Raw genomic sequence first — 21,725 nt, forward strand, 5'->3', positions numbered from 1 at the left:
GTACATTTATACAATGGAATATTATTCAGCCATTAAAAAGAATGAAATAATGCCACTAGCAGCAACACAGATGAACCTAGAGATTATCATACTAAGTGAAGTAAGTCAGAGAAAGACAAATATCATATATCGCTTCTAGGCAGAACCTATAAAATATGATACAAACGAACTTATTTACAAAATAGAAACAGTCTCACAGACTTAGAAATCAAACTTATGGTTACCAAAGGGTAAAGGTTGGGGGGAAGGATAAATTGGGAGTTTGGGATTGACATATACACACTAATATATTTAAAATAGATAACCAACCAGGACCTACTGTATAGCACAGGGAACTCTACTCAATATTCTGTAATAAGCTAAATGGGAAAAGGATTTGAAAAAGAATAGATATATGTATAACTGAATCACTTTGCTGTACACCTGAAACTAATACAACATTGTAAATCGACTATACTCCAATAAAAATAAAATAAAATTTAAAAAGGCAGGACCTTGCGGGACCCTCCCAGGTAAAAAAGCCCCTCCATGTCCCCCATTTCTTGTTTGTAGAAAAAGGATTTAGTCTCCCAGGCTTTTCCTGAATTCCAAAAAGCAGAGTCAAGCAGTTACTAAGGAAGTGAAGGAATGCAGAAACAAAAGAAAAGCAGTCAAAAAACTGCTTTTTATAGATGAAACAATAGTTCAGGTATAAAACAGAGTCCTAGTTCCTCCTCAAGGAGTATATAAAACAATCTGATGTGTATCTTGGAGTTGTTCTGTAGAAACCAAGACCCCCATCCAGGTTGAGGATGATGACTACATGCTGACCACAAGCACCAGACCTCAGACTGGACTAAACCAGGAGGCTGATGATTCAGATTCCCGAAATATCACCCTGTTACCTCACCACCAACCAATCAGAAGTCATGCACCCTGCAACCCTCACCGCAAATGTTGCCTTTAAAAACCCATCCCTGAAAAAAGCCATTAGGGAGTTTGAGCCTTCTGAGCATGAGCTTGCTTGTGCCCTGCAATAAAACAGTGTATTTCCTTCAACACAACCCAGTGTCAGTAAATTTGCCTTGCTGTGTGGCAGGCAAGCAGACCCAAGTTTGGTTCAGTAACAGTTTTGGTGACCATGAAGGGACAGCCATCTTGAGTGGCATCTCACTCATGGCACATCAGCCCTGGGCTGACAGTGGCACTCAGCTCTTGTCCAGCAGGTGCCTGAGTGCTTTTGTCTCAGGGACAGCCCCAAGTGCTTGCCACTAATCAGGCAGCACTGGCCCATGGTGTTTTCGATTCCCTGGTAAAGGAAAGAAGGCTCCGGTCCTGGTGTAAGACGTCTCTGGTAAGTGGTGTAACGTCGTGTGTGACAACACCAGGGCATTCTTTCCTACTGGGTTGCCTTGATTGGAATTTTACTTTTTTGCGGGGGAAGGTGTATGATGTGGTCATCTTGTTTTGAGCAGAGTACCACTTTAATTGGACTTTCCCTTCTGGGTCAAAGAGTCCCTTGGCCATCCAGCACTGCCTGAGCAGTAATTGAGAAACTCCCTGTTAGACCAAGGCTCATCTGCACCCCTGTCTGGAATGGTAGGTAGGAAACTTTCCATTCTCATGCTAGGAAACTGTGACCCTGAGAAGACTCTGGATACTGATCTGCCAGTCTGTCTGTTTCTGGTAACAGCAGCCGTGTGAAAGAATAATGGGTAAAGAGAGCTCTGTTCTATCTTGTAGTCCCCTAGGGTGGATTTTGCAAAACTGGAAGAACTGCAGCTATGCTCCCATGAAAAGAAAGAGAATGATATTTTACTGTAACACCACATGGCCCCAATATTCCTTAGGCTCTGATGAACAATGGCCCCTCAGTGGTCTTTAGACTATAACACCTACATTCAACTAGAACTGTTTTTTAAAAGAGAAAGAAAATGGGATAAAATTCCTTAAGTATAGGCTTTTATGATATTGTATCAAAGTGAGCCTTCTGGAATTAGTTTGACTTTTATCTCGGGTGTCTTAGTACATGAGTTTGAATCCTGTTTTCTCTCTGGTTTTGACCCTCATTAGGGGATTCTGGCCCTGGTTTCGGAGGAGATCCCACCAGGAGGAAAGAAAGGAAATCAAAGGATTAATCGTTCTCAGAGACACCCCTGATATTGACTCTCATTAGAGGGCCCTGGTGTTTACCTTTGTTAGAGACTCCTGGTAACTTAAATGTGGTCTAGACACTCCTAAAAACTAATAGCTTAAATTCAGTCATGAGTCTGAGTCAGCGCCAGCAAGTTCACCTAGAAATGAGGCACGTGAATGTGAGTGAGTGCTATGTATTACTGTCTATTACTGTTATTTGTTTATGAAAATTTTAAAAAATTGGATGGTAATGCTAGCAAAGAATTTTTATCATAAAAACACAGAAATTTAATTTGTATAACAAACAGTTTATAACGCCAAAACAATGAATCTCCATGGCAGCAGTTACTCCCCTGCCCAGAATGTTTTAGAAGTTTGTGGGGGAGTTTCTGGTTCACTTGAGGACGCTATTAGTATTCATAGGCAGGGGCCTGGGATACTAAACACCTTGAAATGGGTGGGATGGTCACAGTCAATGAATTGTCCCATGCAACTCTGAATGTCCTACCAGATATTAACATGGGTGAAAAAACAATTTATAATTACCTGAATCTAAACCCTAACTCTATTGTACATATGAAGACAAAGTGCTTTCCCATGGTAATAATAATAATATAGGAATGCAGGAAAACTGAGGAAAGAACTACTTTATTTTCCTCAGAACTCTACCAAGAGCTAGTTACTATTTTAAAAGACCATGTCATTGACAGTAACACCAATCAAGGTGTTTAGATCACCAATACAACATACTTATAATAGTCTGCATTTGTAGCTGCTACAATCATAATGATTATATATGCTTCTGACTCCTTCATTATGTCACTGAGTATGATCACATCTAAGCATTTACATATTGAAATACAACCACTTTATTTTTAAATTAATTTTATTCTCTTTTATATTATAATAGGGCAGTATATTGATAATTTTTAAATTATGTGTGTAAATAGATTTCATAGTCTATGAAATTTATTTCAGGAGAGTCAAAGGGGCATTACAAGATATATGTTATAAAAAAGGGGCATTGGGTCTAATGTGGTTGAGAACCATTGACAAGACTGTTCCTGAGAATAAATCTGATCTATAATTACTGTTACAAAAATGGAAAATTTGTCCAAATGATTTTTATTCTAATAATCTATGCAATAAAACAAACTTTTAAGAGGTAAAAAGCACAGAATTAAAGTATCCATCAAAACCAAAGATGACAACTAGCAAAAATGAAACTTATCTCTATATTTGCTGTCTACACATTATCATTATAGATTAAGTCTTCATTAAGGTCCAACAAACACAAATAGTACCTAAGCCTGTAATATACTGCTCCAAAAGCTCAGCTTATATAGTAAACTTAAAAAGAAAAAAAAGCTAAAATTTATTGAATACTTTATTACGTGTCAATCAATGATTTTAAAATTTTGTATTAATTTGTTAATGTTGGCAATAATCCTATAAAGTAGATACTTTTATGATTTCCATTTTCATGTGGCAAAGCTAAGGCTCATAGAGGGTAAGTAACTTGCTTAAGAACTCAGAGCCAGAATTCAAGCTAAGATGGTAAAACCTCAGAAATCACCCTTTAATCCTTAATCCACTTACCTGCGACACGAGCAAGTCAGGAAACCCTTCTAGGTTTCATTTTTTTACAATAACAAAACTGAACTGCTGAAAGATTAAATGAAATAAAGTATGTGCTACTACCACAATTTACTGTACTGAATGCCTACTGCCACATTATAAAAGCTTAGTAATAGGAGCTGCTGTTATTCCAAGTGTATTCTACACCATTCTTCAAGGGTGACTACTGTTACCATTATTCTCTAATTATTTTACTGACAATGCAATTTCTATCAAAATTGCAATATTAATATTTAAGGCTAATCTTTTGTCTCATACACTAAATCTAGTGTCTCATACACTATATTAATATATATGGCAATAGTTACTAATCATTTACCACGTGACTCAGCAACCCTACTTCAGGAATTTATCCTCAGATATGCCTGCACACGTATGAAATGTTGTATGTACAAGGCTATTTAGCACAGAATTGTGTGTAACAGCAAAAGATCTTAAACAAACCAAGTATTCATCAACAGAGGGCTGGCTAAATAAATTAAAATTATGTGCATACAAAGGATATTATGAAGCTTTAAAAAAAAAAAAAAGGAATGCGGAAGCTTTCTCTGTACTGATGTGGAAAAATTGCCACAATCCATTGTTCAGTGAAAAAAGCAAAGTGCAATGAGGGGAAAATAGTCTTTTCAATAAATGGTGCTGAGACAACTGGATATCCATAGGCAAAAGTGAAGTTGGTCCTCTATCTCACACGGTACATAAAAAATTAACTCAAAATGAATCAAAGACATAAATATAAGAGCTAAAACTAAAAAATTCTTAGAAGAAAACAAAGGCATAAATCTTCATGACCCTGGATGAAGCAATGATTTCTTAGATACTACACCAAAAAGCACAAGCAACAAAACTAAATATAGATAAACCAGACATGATGAAAATTAAAAATTTTTATGCTCCAAAGGACACCATCAAGATAGTGAAAAGACAATCCCACAGATGGGAGAATATTTCTGTAAATCCATATATCTGTTAACAAACTTGTATCTAGAATATATAAAGAATTATTACAACTCAATAACAAAAAGACAAAGACCCAATTAAAAATGAGCAATGGATTCGAACTGAAATTTATCCAACGAAGATACACAAATGGCGTGAAAAGATATTCATCATCATTAGCCATCAGGGAAATGGAAATCAAGCCCGCAAATGAGATACCACTTTACACCCACTAAAATGGCTATAAAAAAGACAGATAATAACGAGTGTTGATGAGGATGTAGAGAAACTGGACTCCTCATACATTGCTGATAGGAATGTAAAATGGTACAGCCACTGTGGGAAACAGTCTGGCAGTTCCTAAAAATACAGTTACCACATTATCTAACAATTACATTCACTGATATATAACCAAGAGAACTGAAAAAATATACAGTTCAAAGATATTGCAGGTTCAGTTCCAGACCACCGTAATAAACTTAGTACCATGAATTTTTTGGTTACTCATTACATATAAAAGTTATGTTTACACTATACTGTAGTCTATTAAGTGTGCAACAGCATTATGTTTTTAAAAATGTATGTACCTTAATTTCAGAATATTTTATTGCTAAAAAATGCTAACATCACCTGAGACTTCAGTGAGTCATAATTTTTTTTGCTGGTGGAGAGTTTAAAATATTGCAAGAATTACCAAAATGTGGCACAGAGACATGAAGTAAGTAAATGCTGCTGGAAAATGGAGCTGAACAGATTTGTTTGATGCAGGTTGCCACAAACCTTCATTTTGTAAAAAACACAGTATCTGCAAAGCATAATAAAGTGAAGCACCATAAAACGAGGTATGTGTGTATTCATATAAGAACGTGTACAGGCTGTTAAAACAAAAACATGAAATACTGATTCATGCTACAACATGGGTGAATCTTGAAAACATTATACTAAGTGAAAGAAGCCAGACATAAAAGACCACAATTGTATGATTCCATTTAAATGAAATGTCCAGAATAGGCAAGTCCATAGAGACAAAAAGTAAACTATGGGTTACCAGGAGGGAGAGGGGGAATGGTGAGTGGCTCCTAATGGCCATGGAGTTTCTTTCTGGAGTAATGAAAATGTTCTAGAATTAGATAGTGGTGATGGTTGCATAACTTTCTGAATATACTAAGAATCACTAAATTGTACACTTTAAAAGGATGAATATTATGCTATGTAAATTATATCTCAATTAAAAAATAATGAATGTGAATCAGCTATACTTGTCAGTTAAAACCATAATGTACCAACTCACAAATTTTGTGATTATCTGACATTTATGCATATAATCTCACAGTTCCCTTTTCTAAGATGCTGGATGAAAGTAGTCTTTAGTGCCAATCTATTACCCAAAAGTATACAAACTAGAGTTTCTCAATCAGAAAGTTTGGTTTTTCCTTCAGGTAAAAGAAAGACTGAAAACACAAGTATTCATGACTACATTCATGATTAGTCTTAATAACTATATTTTTGACACTTTAAAAACTTCTGACTTAAAATAAATTCCGTAGTACCCTTGGGCATTCATACCAGAGAATGAAAACTTACGTTTGCAAAAAGATCTGTGTGTGAATGTTCATAGTGGCTTTACTCATAATAGCCCAAAACTGTACACAGCCCAGATGTCCTTCAACAGGTGAATGGTTAAATACGCCATGCAGTATTACTCAGTAATAAAAATGAATGAACAATCGATACATGCAACAACTTGGATGAATCTCTAGGGAGTTATGCCAAGTGAAAAAAGACAATTCCAAAAGGTTACATATTGTATGTTTATATTTACATAACATTTTGAAATGACAAAACTGTAGAAATGGAAAGCAGATCAGGGGTTGTCAGGGGTTAGGGATGGGGACAGAGGGGAGTGGTCACAGGAGAGGTAGATGTGGTTAGTACCTTGCTGTGGTAGTGGATATACCAATCTACACATGATAAAACAGTATACAACACAAATGACTATAGGAAAAACTAGGGGCATTTGAATAAGATCTATGGATTGCATCAAGGTCAATATCATGGTTGTGATATTGCATTATAGCTTTGTAAAATGTTACCACTGGGGAAAACTGTGTGAAGGGTAATCTCTCTGTATTATTTCTTACAACTGCATATGAATTTACACTTGTCTCAATAAAAATTTTAATTTAAAAAAGGTGCAGATCAATGTATACAGTGTCCTACTTTTGGAGTAAAAATAAAATTGTATTTGTTTGTATTTACATAAAGAACACTGAAAGGATACTGAAAGTGGTTATCTTAGGGTGGGGAGAAATGAGGTAGGAACAAGACTTTTCAATGTATAAATGTTTAAAATACTTTTATTTTTGAACTATGTTATCATATTACCTAGTCAAAAAATAAGTAAAATATTGAAAGTACCTTTTGTTCAAAAAAGAGCTTAATTTAGTACACATTCTATTGCTTTGGAAAATGCTCCAATTTCAATTATCCATACCTCTAACCTCTGCGTCTGATCCTTGCCCAAAAGGTCACGAACTTCTTCATTATATATTTCCAAATAAGACACTCGAACCAAAAATCTGTAAATAAAACATCATTTAAAAAAAAACAGTGAAATATTAGAAAAGTTTTTTAAATGTGTTTATAAAATTTATACATCTTTCTTATGTTTGTACTTCTCAATATTAGAAAATATTCTCTTTTACCTTGTATCACCCTCTGCTTTTGCAATATGACCAAATATGTGAGCAAATGAATTTGGAATGATTCCTCTAAGTTCAGGAACAGCTCGAACACCTTCCATGGTAAAAGTTTTACCTGTTCCAGTTTGTCCATATGCAAAAATAGTCCCTGAAAATGATGAAGAGAATCAATCACTTTGCAGAGTCTAATGCTACAGACCAATAGCTCTTAAAATTAATTCCTTTGACACTGTGATGCAATTTCTAGCCTGGATTTAAAGTTTATTCTAGTACAAATTTCACCTTTATTATCAGCAATTACAAGATGTACTGTATGCCACATGAGCATAGCACTGTTAAAGAACTAGAGTCAATGAAATAAATACAAAATCTGACACTTCAGCTAATCATAAGAAATTTCTTAAAATGTGTATATTAATTACTTAATGTGGACATTAAATTGGAGAAGGTAGTATAATTACAGCAAGAGAACACAGGTTCTAGAATAGAAAGACCTCAACGTGAATCCACACATCTGCCATTTTTCAGAGACTTGACCTTAGAAAGTATATACCCAGAGATTATCTCCTCAATGGCAAAATGGGGATAAGAATGAATACTCTACATTGATAGTAAGAACCAAATGAAACAATTTACTTCAAGTGACCAACATTACGCCTGGCAAATGGTAGTTTTTTTCTTCTTATTCCTAAAATAAGTACATTATTTCGAAATAAAATGTTTTAAGTAACAGTTGTAAGGAATAGGGGGAATTAACAAAAAAAGGTGACAATACAATTATTACAAGTAATTACAGATACAACTTAAAATTTTCTAAATACCCAAATTCATTCATTTAACAAATACCTACTACACACCTGTGTCTGGCATTGTGCTAGGCACCGGGGACACAATGACAAACAAGACAAACACAATCTTTAATCTTATGATATGTCATCTTGGGGAGGACATACTAGCCAAATAATCATAAGCAGGATGAGTGTTGGGAAATGAGAAACACGGAGTTCTAGATGAGAGTAAGGGACATAATCTGGGCAGGAGAACTGATGCAGGAGGAAAGGGGAAGAGGTCAAGGAAGGCTTTCCAGAAGAGGTAAGGTTTAAGATACAATCTGATATATGAGCAAGAGTTAGATAGGAACACAGTGGACAGTAAGAGGCAAAAAAGAAAATGGAGATTTTGAAGAAATGTAATGAGACCAGAATGGAAGAAACAGAGATGGAAAAGGACAGTGGATGCAGATACAGCTAAAGAAATTGACAGGGACCTAATCACACAGGATGATGAACATCTTAAGGCTTTTAGAGCTTATGCTAAAAACAAAGTGAAGTCATAAAATGATTTTTCAATCAGAGGAGTGACATCATAGTCACTTTGGCTATACTGTATACAAAGAATTGGAAGAAAACAAGGGGAGATGTGAAGAAATAAGTTAGAGGGCTGAAGTAGTTAGCCAGGTGAGAGATGGTGCTGACAATAAATAGAAGGGGACGAGAAAGGTAGAAGGATTTCAGAGATATTTAACAGTCGGATGTCAGAGATATTTAACAGTTAGAATCAAGAGGACCTGGAAAATAACTAGTCGTAAGGGGACCAGGTTAAAGGAAGAATTGAGGGTGACTTTCAATTTCTGACTTGACCAAAGGGATGTATGGCTATGCCATGTACTGAGATGGTGAACAACACTAACAGTTTGAAAGGGAAGATCATGAATTTAGTTTGTGGGTACTGAGCTTTAAGTCTACGATACACCAAAATGGATGTGTCAAGCAAGCAGGAGGATGGATGAGATTCATTTGCCACTGAAGCCATGGAGGTGGATGAGATTTCCTCAGGAGACAGTATAGTATGAGAAGATAGCCTAGAAAGTGTCAGCATAAATGAAAAAGGTTTCTCAACTACTACCACTCTATTCAGTTAACAGCAACTTGTTGTCATTTTTGGACTTTCTATGAAAATAAATTAATCACAACAGAAACCATTTTTATACATGGGAATAATTTAAAAGTCTTAATTTTTTCTAACTCACTAAATATTTCAAACTCTTGCGTTAAGAATATAACTTACTGCATTCCAAGGAGCTGAAAATATCATGAACTCATATACTGCATTTTAGAAAAGACACCACTGCTACCATTTACTGATCATTTGCTATGTGCTATGTCATGTACTTTACATGCATTCCTATTTAATTTTCACCCCAATCCTAAGGGCTAGGCAATGTTTATATTCCCACAGTTTAGTTGAGGAAACAAAGGCTTAGAGAGGTTGAGTTACTTGCTCAATGACATAGTAAGTGGTAGAAACAAGATCTGAACACACTCCAGTTGGCTCCACAGCCCATGTTTTTTACCAGTATGTAATGACCAAAAAAAAATTTAAGCTCAAAATTAATACCTAATGCAATTTCTATGAATGCATTAAATATATGAAGATTACTAATTTAAAAAGGATATTAAGTAACTAGAGAAAGAAGAACAAACAAAACCCAAAGTTGGTAGAAGGAAAAAATCATAAAGATCAAAGCAGATATAAATGAAACAGAGAGGAACAAAACAAGAGAAAAGATCAATCAAACTAAAAGCTGGTTCCTCTGAAAAGATAAACAAAATTGATAAACCTGTAGCCAGACTCAACAGAAAAAAAGGGAGAGGGCTCAAATCAATAAAATTAGAAATGAAAAAAAAGAAGTTACAACGGACACCACAAAAATATAAAGGATTATAAGAGACTACTATAAGCAACTATATGTCAATAAATGGTCAATCTAGAAGAAATGGATAAACATATAACCTTCCAAGACTGAACCAGGAAGAAACAGAAAATATGAACAGACCAATCAGAAGTACTGAAATCAAAACTGATTTTAAAACTGCCAACAAACAGAAGTCCAGGACCAGATGGCTTCACAGGTGAATTCTACCAAACATTTAGAGAAAAGTTAACACCTATCCTTCTGAAACTCTTCCCAAAAATCGCAGAGGAAGGAACACTCCCAAACTTATTCTATGAGGCCACCATCACCCTGACACCAAAACCAAGCAAAGATACCACACAAAAAAGAAATAGGCCAATATCACTGATGAACATAGATGCAAAAATCCTCAACAAAATACTAGCAAACTGAATCCAACAATATATTAAAAGGATCATACGCCACGATCAAGTGGGATTTATCCCCAGGATGCAAGGATTTTTCAACATCCACAAATCAGTGTGATACACACATTAACAAACTGAAGAATAAAAACCATATGATCAGCCGCCAATTCTGGAGCCGAGGTCGCCACTGCAGCCGCCGCTGGAGGAGTGGGCTTGGGAAGGAAGCGGACACCACGCCCGGAGCTCCGCTAGTAAGTGTCTTTGCCCCCTGCAGTCCTCCCACGGGAATGACCATGGATAAAAGTGAGCTGGTACAGAAAGCCAAACTCGCCGAGCAGGTGGAGCGCTACGATGACATGGCTGCGGCTGTGAAGGCAGTCATGGAGCAGGGGCACGAGCTCTCCAATGAGGAGAGAAAACTGCTGTCTGTTGTCTACAAGAACATGGTCAGTGCCCGCCGTTCTTCCTGGCGTGTCATCGCCAGCATCAAACAGAAAACAGAGAGGAACGAGACGCAGCAGCAGATGGGCAAAGAGTACCGTGAGAAGATCAAGGCAGAGCTGCAGGACATCTGCAACGATGTTCTGGACCTGTTGGACAAATACCTTATTCCCAATGCTACACAACCAGAAAGTAAGGTGTTCTACTTGAAAATGAAAGGCGATTATTTTAGATATCTTCCTGAGGTGGCATCTAGAGATAATAAACAAACCACTGTGTCAAACTCCCAGCAGTCTTACCCAGAAGCATTTGGAATTAGTAAGAAAGAAGTGCAGCCTACACACCCAATTCAACTGGGCTTGGCATTTAATTTCTCCGTCTTTTACTATGAGATTCTAAACTCTCCTGAAAAGGCTTACAGCCTGGCAAAAACGGCATTTGATGAAGCGATTGCTGAATTGGACACACTGAATGAAGAGTCTTACAAAAACAGCATCCTGATCATGCAGTTGCTTAGGGACAATCTCACTCTGTGGACGTTGGAAAACCAGGGAGACAAAGGAGATGCTGGGGAGGGAGAGAACTAATGTCTGTCATGCCCTGTGATCTCTTCAGTGTCACTCTGTACCCTCCATGTATATCCCTTTGTGCAATTAAAAAAAAAAAGAATCGTACGTCAACTTTCAGTTTTTCACAGCCTCAGTCTAGCAAAAATGGTCCATGGGATAAGCAGCTGGTATTTGTATCTAAAACTCAGATTGGTCACATAAATGCCACAGCATTCTGAAGTTTTGATTTTGATTAACATTGACAGCAGTACTGTGTTTTTAATTTTTTTAAAAAACAACACTGTGATTATGGGGTTTTGTAATTTAGCAGAACTCTTACTGGTAGAAAACAAAATAGACCTGAATTATGTGTAACTTTTTGGAAAGTTTAATTCAATACAAAACAGTCACTGAAATACAGTTCCATTGTAAAGTTGTACAGAAAGTTATAGAGATTATACTGTGACACTGCGACTTGGAGTGAGACACCTCTAGTTTGGCATTCGAGTTTCATGGTAATTCACAGTGATTCTGCCTGTTCTGTTCAGGGCTTGTAGACACTTGACCCGTTGGGGCTGTTGCCACTCAAAAGTTCATGACTGCGGATGGCCACAGTGTCTTCCTCTGAGGAAAGTCGAAGCCAGAAATTAACATTCTTGGTGGCAGATAACTGGGTTATGACACCATGCAAAGGTCCAGTGCTCATAGACCACATGTGACTCCAACCCCTTTCCTACAGCAGCATGTTACTGATTGGCAGCTTGCGCTTCCATAGTGGAATCTGTTTTCCCTGTAACCACGAGCTCAAGAAGGAAAAAAAGAGCCATGTATCTTATGAATGAATGGCCTTATCTGTTTCCTGGGTAACACCTCTAAGAATAATGTTCTGCAGAGATTGACTTTCACTTGAGGAGCAAGTACTCAGTCTTTGGGTTCTTCCTAGCTCGGGGCTTTAAAATTTTGAAATCTAAACATTCTTTCCCACTGTCCTTTTTTGACAAATGATTTTGGTTTTCTCTTCTCTCTCTAAATTTGTCCTTCTTCTTCCTTACATTTTCTTCTTTGTGCATTCTCTTTGCCTTTTGTTCACGGTTTAGTACTAGATGAGCAGGGACAGGGGGTCTGGAGGGGGTGAGGGATGTTGGTGAGCACTTTGGTGAGCCAGCCTTGTTTCAGAGAGTTGAAAAGAGCTTCCTGCATCTCAGCTCTGTCTTCTTCCAGTTCTCAGAACGGTGATTGCTCTTCAGTCACACCAAGATCTGACTCAAAAACGTATTTTTAAATATCCATGGTTTCTCCTTATATTGCAGCCAGCCCTGATAATGCTTGTTAGCACCTGTCACCAGCTCTCCCAAGTGTACCCATCCCATCAAGTTCACAGACACATTTCAACAAGACCCTATAATGCAGGGAAGTTGCATGAACACTGTGATGGGGAGAGTTGGGAACAGCCAGGCCTAGCAGTCTCACAGTCTCCCCCTCCCTCCCCTGAACATTCCCCGTAGCCATAGTGTCCATCTGTTTGTCCATCTGCTGAAATGAGAAACATTCATGCACTGATTTCAAACAAACCAAAAGGGAAAAAAAAGAAAAAGAAAAAATCCCTCCTCTTTCTAGCTGAACAAAAATGTGCAGTTATACTTGACACTTGAAAACGCAGTAGTGAATGTAGAACGAGCCTGTCTGTATACCTGGTAGCTCTCTCTCGCTTTGTTTTTCCTCACCAGTATTCTGCCTCACGTTTGCTTCTGTGATGGTTATATTGCCTAGCAAGCACACCTGTGGTTGTGAAAATAGTATAGCAAAAAAGATAAAACCCTGGTTATTGATGTACTCGATCTGTGTATGTCTTTTAAACAGTTCTAGTTTCCACCTTACATGGAATAATCAGGAAAAGTGTAAAAACTCAAAAGTGAAATAAAAAATTTTATCAGTTAAAAAAAAACATATGATCATCTCAATAGATGCAGAAAAAGCTTTTGACAAAATTCAACACCCATTTATGATAAAAACTCTCCAGAAGTCGGCACAGAGAGAACTTACCTCAACATAATAAAGGCCATGTATAACAAACCCACAGCTAACATCATTCTCGACAGTGAAAAGCTAAAAGAATTTCCTCTAAAATCAGGAACAAGACAAGGATGTCCACTGTGACCACTTTTTTCAACATAGTTTTGGAATTCTTAGCCATGGCAATCAGAGAAGAAAAAGAAATAAAAGGAATCCAAATTGGAAAAGAAGAAGTAAAACTGTCACTGTTTGCAGATGACATGATACTATACATACAAAATCCTAAAGATGCTACCAGAAAACTACTAGAGCTCATCAATGAATTCGGTAAAGTTGCAGGATACAAAATTAATACGCGGAAATCTGTTGCATTTCTATACACTAACAATGAAAGATCAGAAAGAGAAATTAAGGAAACAATCCCATTTACCATCACATCAAAAAGAATAAAATACCTAGGAATAAACCTACCTAAGGAGCCAAAAGACCCGTACTCAGAAAACTATAGATACTGATGAAAGAAATCAAAGATGACACAAACTGATGGAGAGATATACCATGTTCTTGGATTGGAAGAATCAATATTGTCAAAATGACTATACTACCCAAAGCAATCTACAGATTCATTGCAATCCCTATCAAATTACCAATGGCATTTTTCACAGAACTAGAACAAAAAATTTCACAATTTGTATGGAAACACAAAAGACCCCGAATAGCCAAAGCAATCTTGACAAAGTAAAACGGAGCTGGAGGAATCAGGCTCCCTGACTTCAGACTACACTACAAAGCTACAGTCATCAAGACAGTATGGTACTGGCACAAAAACAGAAATACAGATCAATGGAACAGGATACAAAGGCCAGAGATAAATCCATGCACCTATGGTCAATTAATCTATGACAAAGGAGGCAAGACTATACAATGGAGAAAAGACAGTCTCTTCAAAAAGTGGTGCTGGGAAAAATTGGACAGCTACATGTAAAAGAATGAAATTAGAACATTCTTCAACACCATACACAAAAATAAACTCAAAATGGATTAAAGACCTAAATACAAAGCTGAATACTATAAAACTCTTAGAGGAAAACATAGGCAGAACACTCTTTGACATAAATTGCAGCAAGATTTGTTTGGATCCACCTCCCAATGAAAATAAAAACAAAAATAAACAAGTGGGACCTAATGAAACTTAAAAACTTTTGCACAGCAAAGGAAACCATAAACAAAATGAAAAGACAACTTACAGAATGGGAGAAAATATTTGCAAATGAAGTGACTGACAAGGGATTACTCTCCAAAATATACAAACAGTTCATGCAGTTCTGTATCAAAAAAACAAACAACCCAACCAAAAAATGGGCAGAAGACCTAAATAGACAGTTCTCCAAAGAAGACATACAGATGGCCAAAAAGCACATGAAAAGGTACTCAATATCGCTAATTATTAGAGAATTGCATATCAAAACTACAATGAAGTATCACCCCACACCTGTCAGAATGGCTATCATCAGAAAGTCTACAAACAGTAGATGCTGGAGAGGGTGTGCAGAAAAGGGAACCCTCCTTCACTGTTGGTGGGAATGTAAATTGGTACAGGCACTATGGAAAACAGTATGGAGATTCCTTAAAAAACTAAAAATAGGAACTTTCCTGGCAGTCCAGTGGCTAGGACTTCACCTTCCAATGCAGGGGGTGCGGGTTCGATTCCTGGTCAGGGAGCTGGGATCCCACATGCCTCATGGCCAAAAAACCAAAACAGAAGCAATATTGTAACAAATTCAATAAAGACTTTAAAAAGGGTCCACATCAAAAAAAAAAAAAAAAAACCTAAAAATAGAACTACCATACAATCCAGTGATCCCATTCCTGGGCATATATCCAGAGAAAACCATCATTCAAAAAGATATATGCACCCCAATGTTAACTGCAGCGCTATTTACAATAGTCAAGACATGGAAGCAACCTAAATGTCCATCAACAGAGGAATGGATAAAAAAATGGGGTATATATACACAATGGAATATTACTCAGCCATAAAAAAGAATGAAACAATGCCATTTGCAGCAACATAGATGGACCTAGAGATTATCATACTACGTGAAGTCAGCCAGAGAAAGACAAATATCATATGATATCACTTATATGTGGAATCTAAAAAAAAAAATTATACAAATGAACTTATTTACAAAACAGGAACAGACTCACAGACTTCAGAAACAAACTTATGGTTACCAGAGGGGAAACGTGGTGAGGAGGGATAAATTAGGAGTTTGGGATTAACATATACATATACTATATATATAAAATAGATAATCAACAAGGACATACTGTATAGCACAGGGAGCTCTACGCAATATTCCGTAATAATCTATATGGGAAAAGAATCTGAAAAAGAATGGATATATGTATATGTATAACTGAATCACTTTGCTGTACACCTGAAACTAACACAACATTGTAAATCAACTATACTCCAATATAAAATAAAAATTAAATTAAAAATTCTTTTAAATAAAAAGGTTACTAATTTACAATATTAGAGCTGAGAAAGGAGGACCAGGAATCCCCTAAAATTAAAGAATCTCATCTTATTTTCAGAGATGAGAGTCCAAATTTCTAATTTTTAAATGCCAAACTTAACAAATCTAATGCTATCATTTTGTTCAATATGAACTTCTCTTAAAATGTTAGTTTTTAAAAACTAAAAATTACCTGAGATTTTACCCAGTCTCCTCATTTCCAAACTATATATTTAAAATGGCAGAAGGTCCACCAAAAAACCTACATATTTATAGCAGCTTTATTCATAACTGCCAAAACTTGGAAGCAACCAAGATGTCCTTCAGTAGGCAGGTTAACAGATAAACAGTACATAAGGACAATGGAATATTATTCACTGATAAAAAGAGATGAGTTAACAAGCCACGAAAAGGCATGGAGGAAACCTAAGTGCATGTTACTAAGTGAAAGTTACCAATCTGAAAAGGCAACATACTATATAGAGTGAAACAATTTTGTATGATACTACAATGGTGGATACATGTCATTATATATTTGTCCAAACCCACAGAATGTACAAAACCTAGAGTGAACCCTAATGTAAACTATGGGCTCTGGATGATAATGATGTGTCAATACAGGGTCATCAATTTTAACAAATGTAACCATTACGGTGCAGGATGTTGACAGTGGAGGAGGTGTGCATTCTGGGGGACTAGGGATATACGGGAACTCTGTACTTTGCTCAATTTTACTGTGAACATAAAATTGCGCCAAAAATAGTTTATTAATTATATAAAACTTTTTTAAATGGTAGAAGGATTACGTACTTGTTATTGAGAGTCCAAACAGTTACAGCTAAGCTACATTTGAATAATGCACAGTAAACTGCATTCTATATTACAGAATTTTATGGGACTTCCCTGGTGGTCCAGTGGTTAAGATCCCATGCTCCCAATGCAGGGGGCACGGATTTGATCCCTGGTCAGGGAACTAATATCCCATGTGCCGCACAGCACAGCCAAATAAATAAATAAACAAACAAACGAATATGGAATAGAACAAACAATCCAGAAATAAGCCCACACATTTGTGGTCAGTTGAATTTTGACAAAAGCACCAAGTTAATTCAATAGGGAAAGAATAGTCTTCTCAACAAATGGTGCTGTAACAACTGGATATCCATAGGCAACAAGGGAAAAAAAGGGGGCAGGGGGGAGAAAGAAAGAAAAAAACTCAGACCCTCACCTCACACCATATATAAAAATTAACTCAAAATGGACCAGAGACTTAAATGTAAGACCTAAAATGTTTACAACTTCTAGATAAAAACATAAGAGAGGGCTTCCCTGGTGGTGCAGTGGTTGAGAATCTGCCTGCCAATGCAGGGGACACGGGTTCGAGCCCTGGTCTGGGAAGATCCCACATGCCGCGGAGCAACTAGGCCCGTGAGCCACAACTGCTGAGCCTGCGCATCTGGAGCCTGCGCTCCGCAACAAGAGAGGCCGCGACAGTGAGAGGCCCGCGCACAGCGATGAAGAGTGGCCCCCGCTTGCCACAACTAGAGAAAGCCCTCGCACAGAAACGAAGACCCAACACAGCCATAAATAAATAAATAAATAAATAAATAAATAAATAAATAAATAAATAAAATTTAAAAAAAAAAAAAAAGAGAGAAAATCTTTGTGGTCGGGTTTGGAAAAAATTTCTGAGCTATGTCACCAAAAGCATGTGATAAAAGAAAACTTGATAGCTGAACTTAATCAAAATACAAAACTTTTCTCTTCAAAAAAACATCACTAAGAAAATGAAAAGACAAGCCACAGACTGGGAAAAATATTTTCAAATCACATATCTGATCACAGATATGAATCCAGAATATATAAAGAGCATGACTCAATAATAAGAACACAGGCAACCAATTTTTAAAATGGGTAAGATATTTTAAGAGATATTTTACCAAGAAGACATACAAATGTCCAATAAGTACACAAACAGATGTTCAATGTTGTTAATCATTAGGGAAATACAAGTTAAAACAATGAGATACCACTACAGATCCTCTATAATAGCTATAATTAAAAAGAACGAGAGTATAAATGTTGGTGAAGATGTGAAGAAACTGGAACTCTCATACCATACTGCTGGGAAAAAAGTAGTACAATCACCACTGTGGAAAACGGTTTTGCAGTTTCTTCAAAAGATAAACATACGTTAACCATAAGACCCAGCAATTTCACTCCTAGGTATCTATCCAAGAGAAACTTTGAAACGTATCTGCACAATGACTTATAAAAGAATGTTCCTGGGACTTCCCTGGTGGTCCAGTGGTTAAGAATTGGTCTTGCAATGCAGGGGATGCTGGTTCGATCCCTGGTCAGAGAAGTAAGACCCCTCAAGCTGTGGGGCAACTAAGCCCAATGCGCCACAACTACTGAGCCCACGTGCCACAATCAGAGAGCCTGCGCACCACAACTAATGAGCCCATGCGCTCTGGAGCCCACACGCCACAACTAGAGAGAAGCCCATGCACCACAAAGAGCCCGTGTGCTGCAACTAAGACCCGACACAGCCAAAAAATAAATAAATATTTTAAAGAAAAGAATGTTCCTAACAGCATTATTCTTAATAGTCAAAAAACTGCAATCATTCAAATTCTCATCAAAGACCATAAAAAGTGGTATATTCATACCACGGAATACAACTTAACAATAAAAAGGAACTACTGATAAATGCAACAACATGGATGGCCCTCAAAAATATTACACTAAGTCAAAGAAAACAGATAAAGACAAAATAGTGTCTGATTTGATTTATACGAAATTTTGAGGAAAGGCAAAACTGTAGACAGAAAGCAGGTCCATGGTTGCCTGGGGGTGGGACTGCAAATGGACATGAAAGAACTTATGGAGGTGATAAAACTGATGGTTTCACAACTGTATGTATTTACTAAAACTTAAACTGTACAATTCGATTGCACAATTACAATGGTTGAATTCACTGGGTGTTATTAATAGCTTGATAAAAGTTGTTTAAAAGTAAACTACAGGGGGGAGGAGTCAAGATGGCGGTGTGGGAAGACATAGAGTTAGCATCTCCCCACAACTAATGCGCTTGCGGGCCACTGGTGGAGGGCTCTGACCCCCAAGGAGACAGGAGGAACCCCAAAGTGAACAGGTAGGACGTACGGGGACCAAAGGGGGAGGAGAAGTGGAGGCCAGACAACATCAGCACCCCTGAGGCCAGGGAGATCAGGAGAGGCAAGTGGGAGGCGCCCTCCGGGAGGAGCGGAAGAGGAGCAGAAGACAACTGCCCCGCCCAATTGGGCATGGGGAGCCTGCTGAGCTCCCAGGCCAGTCCCCTCCAATCCAAAGCCCCCTCCAGGCTGCGTGGGTCCTGGTGGCATAGGAGGGAGGCCAGGGAGATCAGGAGAGGCAGGCGGGTGGGGCCCTCCCAGACCCCACACTGAGAAGCAGGAGAGGAGAGGAGGGTGTTTGCCCCGCCGACTTGAGCCCAGGAAGCCTGCTAGGCTCCCAGGTGAGGTCCCCTGCCCTCTAAGACCAGGGTCGGGGGCACGCCTGGGCCCCTTCTGTTCCTTGAGCCTAAGCCCCACCCCCACACAGCCCCCAGGGCCTTTTCCAGCCCCATAGGTCCTGAGCACTGGCCCTGCCCACCACCCAAACCTCACCCTTGATAGGCCCCACTCTCCACAGCCAAGGCCTTCCCCCTCCTCCTTTTTTTTTCTTTCCTTCCTCCTTTTTCACTATTGTGGTACTGAGTTACCTTCTGGTTGTTGATTCATCTATATTTTTATTTTTATATTCTGTCTAACATACCTGTTAATTTCCTAGTCTAATTTTATTTTTTACTTTGTTATTTTTCTCTTAAAAAAAAATTTTTTTTTGCCACCCACGTGGCTTGCAGGATCTTGATTTGCGAGCCTGGGGTCGGGGGAAGCTCCTGCGGTAGGAGCTCCAAGTCAGAACCACTGGACTAACAGAGAACCTCAGACCCCAGGGAATATTCATCAGAGTGAGGTCTCACAGAGTTCCTCGTCTCAGCACCAAGACCCAGCTCTACCCAATAGCCTACAAACTACAGTGTTGGAAGCCTCAGGCCAAACAACCGGTAAAACAGGAACACAATCCCACTCTTTAAAAAAAAAAAAAAAAAAAATGAGATGGTAAAAAATATGTCACAGATTAAGGAGCAAGGTAAAAACCTACAAGACCAAATAAATGAAAAGGAAATAGGCAATCTACCTGAAAAAGAATTCAGAGTAATGATAGTAAAGATGATCCAGATCTCAGAAATAGAATGGAGGCACAGATTGAGAAAATACAAGAAATGTTCAACAAAGATCTAGAAGAACTAAAGAACAAACAAACAGAGATGAACAACACAATAACTGAAATGAAAAATACACTAGAAGGAATCAATAACAGAATAACGGAGGCAGAAGAACGAATAAGGGAGCTGGAAGAAATAACTGCCAAGGAGCAGAATAAAGAAAAAAGAATGAAAAGAATTGAAGACAATCTCAGAGACCTCTGGGACAACACTAAACACACCAACATTCGAATTATAGGGGTCCCAGAAGAAGAAGAGAAAAAGAAACGGTCTGAGAAAATACTTGAAGATATGATAGTGGAAAACTTCCCTAACATGGGAAAGGAAATAGTCACCCAAGTCCAGGAAGCACAGAAAGTCCCACACAGGATAAACCCTAGGAGAAACACACCAAGACACATATTAATCAAACTAATAAAAATTAAATTCAAAGAAAAAGTATTAAAAGCAGCAAGGGAAAAACAAAAAATAACATACAAAGGAATCCCCATAAGGTTATCAGCTGATTTTTCAGCAGAAACTCTGCAGGCCAGAAGGGAGTGGCAGGATATACTTAAAGTGATGAAAGAGAAAAACCTACAACCAAGATTACTCTACCCAGCAAGGATCTCATTCAGATTTGATGGAGAAGTCAAAAGCTTTTCAGACAAACAAAAGCTAAGAGAATTCAGCACCACCAAACCAACTTTACAACAAATGCTAAAAAAAATTCTCTACGTGGGAAACACAAGAGAAGAAAAAGACCAACAAAAACAAACCCAAAACAGTTAAGAAAATGGTAATAGGAACATACATATCAATAATAATCTTGAATGTAAATGGATTAAGTGCCCCAACCAAAAGACACAGACTGGCTGAATGGATACAAAAACAAGACCCATATATACGCTGTCTACAAGAGACCCACTTCAGACCTAGGGACACATACAGACTGAAAGTGAAGGGATGGAAAAAGATATTCCATGCAAATGGAAATCAAAAGAAAGCTAGAGTAGCAATACTCATATCAGATAAAATAGACTTTAAAATAAAGACTGTTACAAGAGATAAGGAGGGACGCTACATAATGATCAAAGGATCAATTCAAGAAGAAGATATAACAATTATAAATGTTTATGCATCCAACATAGGAGCACCTCAATACATAAGGCAAATGCTAACAACCATGAAAGGAGAAATCGACAGTAACATAATATTGTAGGGGCCTTTAACACCTCACTTACACCAATGGACGGATCATCCAAACAGAAAATAAATAAGGAAACACAAGCTTTAAATGACACAGTAGACCAGATAGATTTAATTGATATTTATAGAACATTCCACCCAAAAGTGGCTGAATACACTTTCTTCTCAAGTGCACATGGAATATTCT

General features: G+C 37.7%; 1 protein-coding gene and 1 pseudogene across 4 annotated transcripts in view; one reads left to right on the forward strand and one right to left on the reverse strand.

Moving 5' to 3' along the window:
* The window catches only part of KIF3A (kinesin family member 3A), a 122,381-nt gene that overhangs the window by 93,877 nt on the left and 6,779 nt on the right, over nt 1–21,725 (reverse strand). For all 3 annotated transcript variants that reach the window (XR_014241130.1, XM_082378937.1, XM_082378936.1), the window contains exons 3-4: nt 7,398–7,542; nt 7,187–7,271 (exon numbers count right to left, since the gene is read on the reverse strand). Coding sequence is in view for 2 of the 3 variants with exons in the window: in XM_082378937.1 (XP_082235063.1) it covers nt 7,187–7,271; nt 7,398–7,542 (230 nt within the window). In the remaining variant the exon portion in view is untranslated. The remainder of the gene's footprint in view (nt 1–7,186; nt 7,272–7,397; nt 7,543–21,725) is intronic.
* LOC309622802 (14-3-3 protein beta/alpha pseudogene) lies at nt 7,552–13,430 on the forward strand (annotated as a pseudogene). Its single transcript has one exon. The product of its transcript is annotated as a 14-3-3 protein beta/alpha pseudogene (transcript).

This window comes from Balaenoptera borealis, assembly GCF_965194805.1.
Source record: "Balaenoptera borealis genome assembly, chromosome: 2".
Taxonomy (NCBI): Eukaryota; Metazoa; Chordata; class Mammalia; order Artiodactyla; family Balaenopteridae; genus Balaenoptera; species Balaenoptera borealis.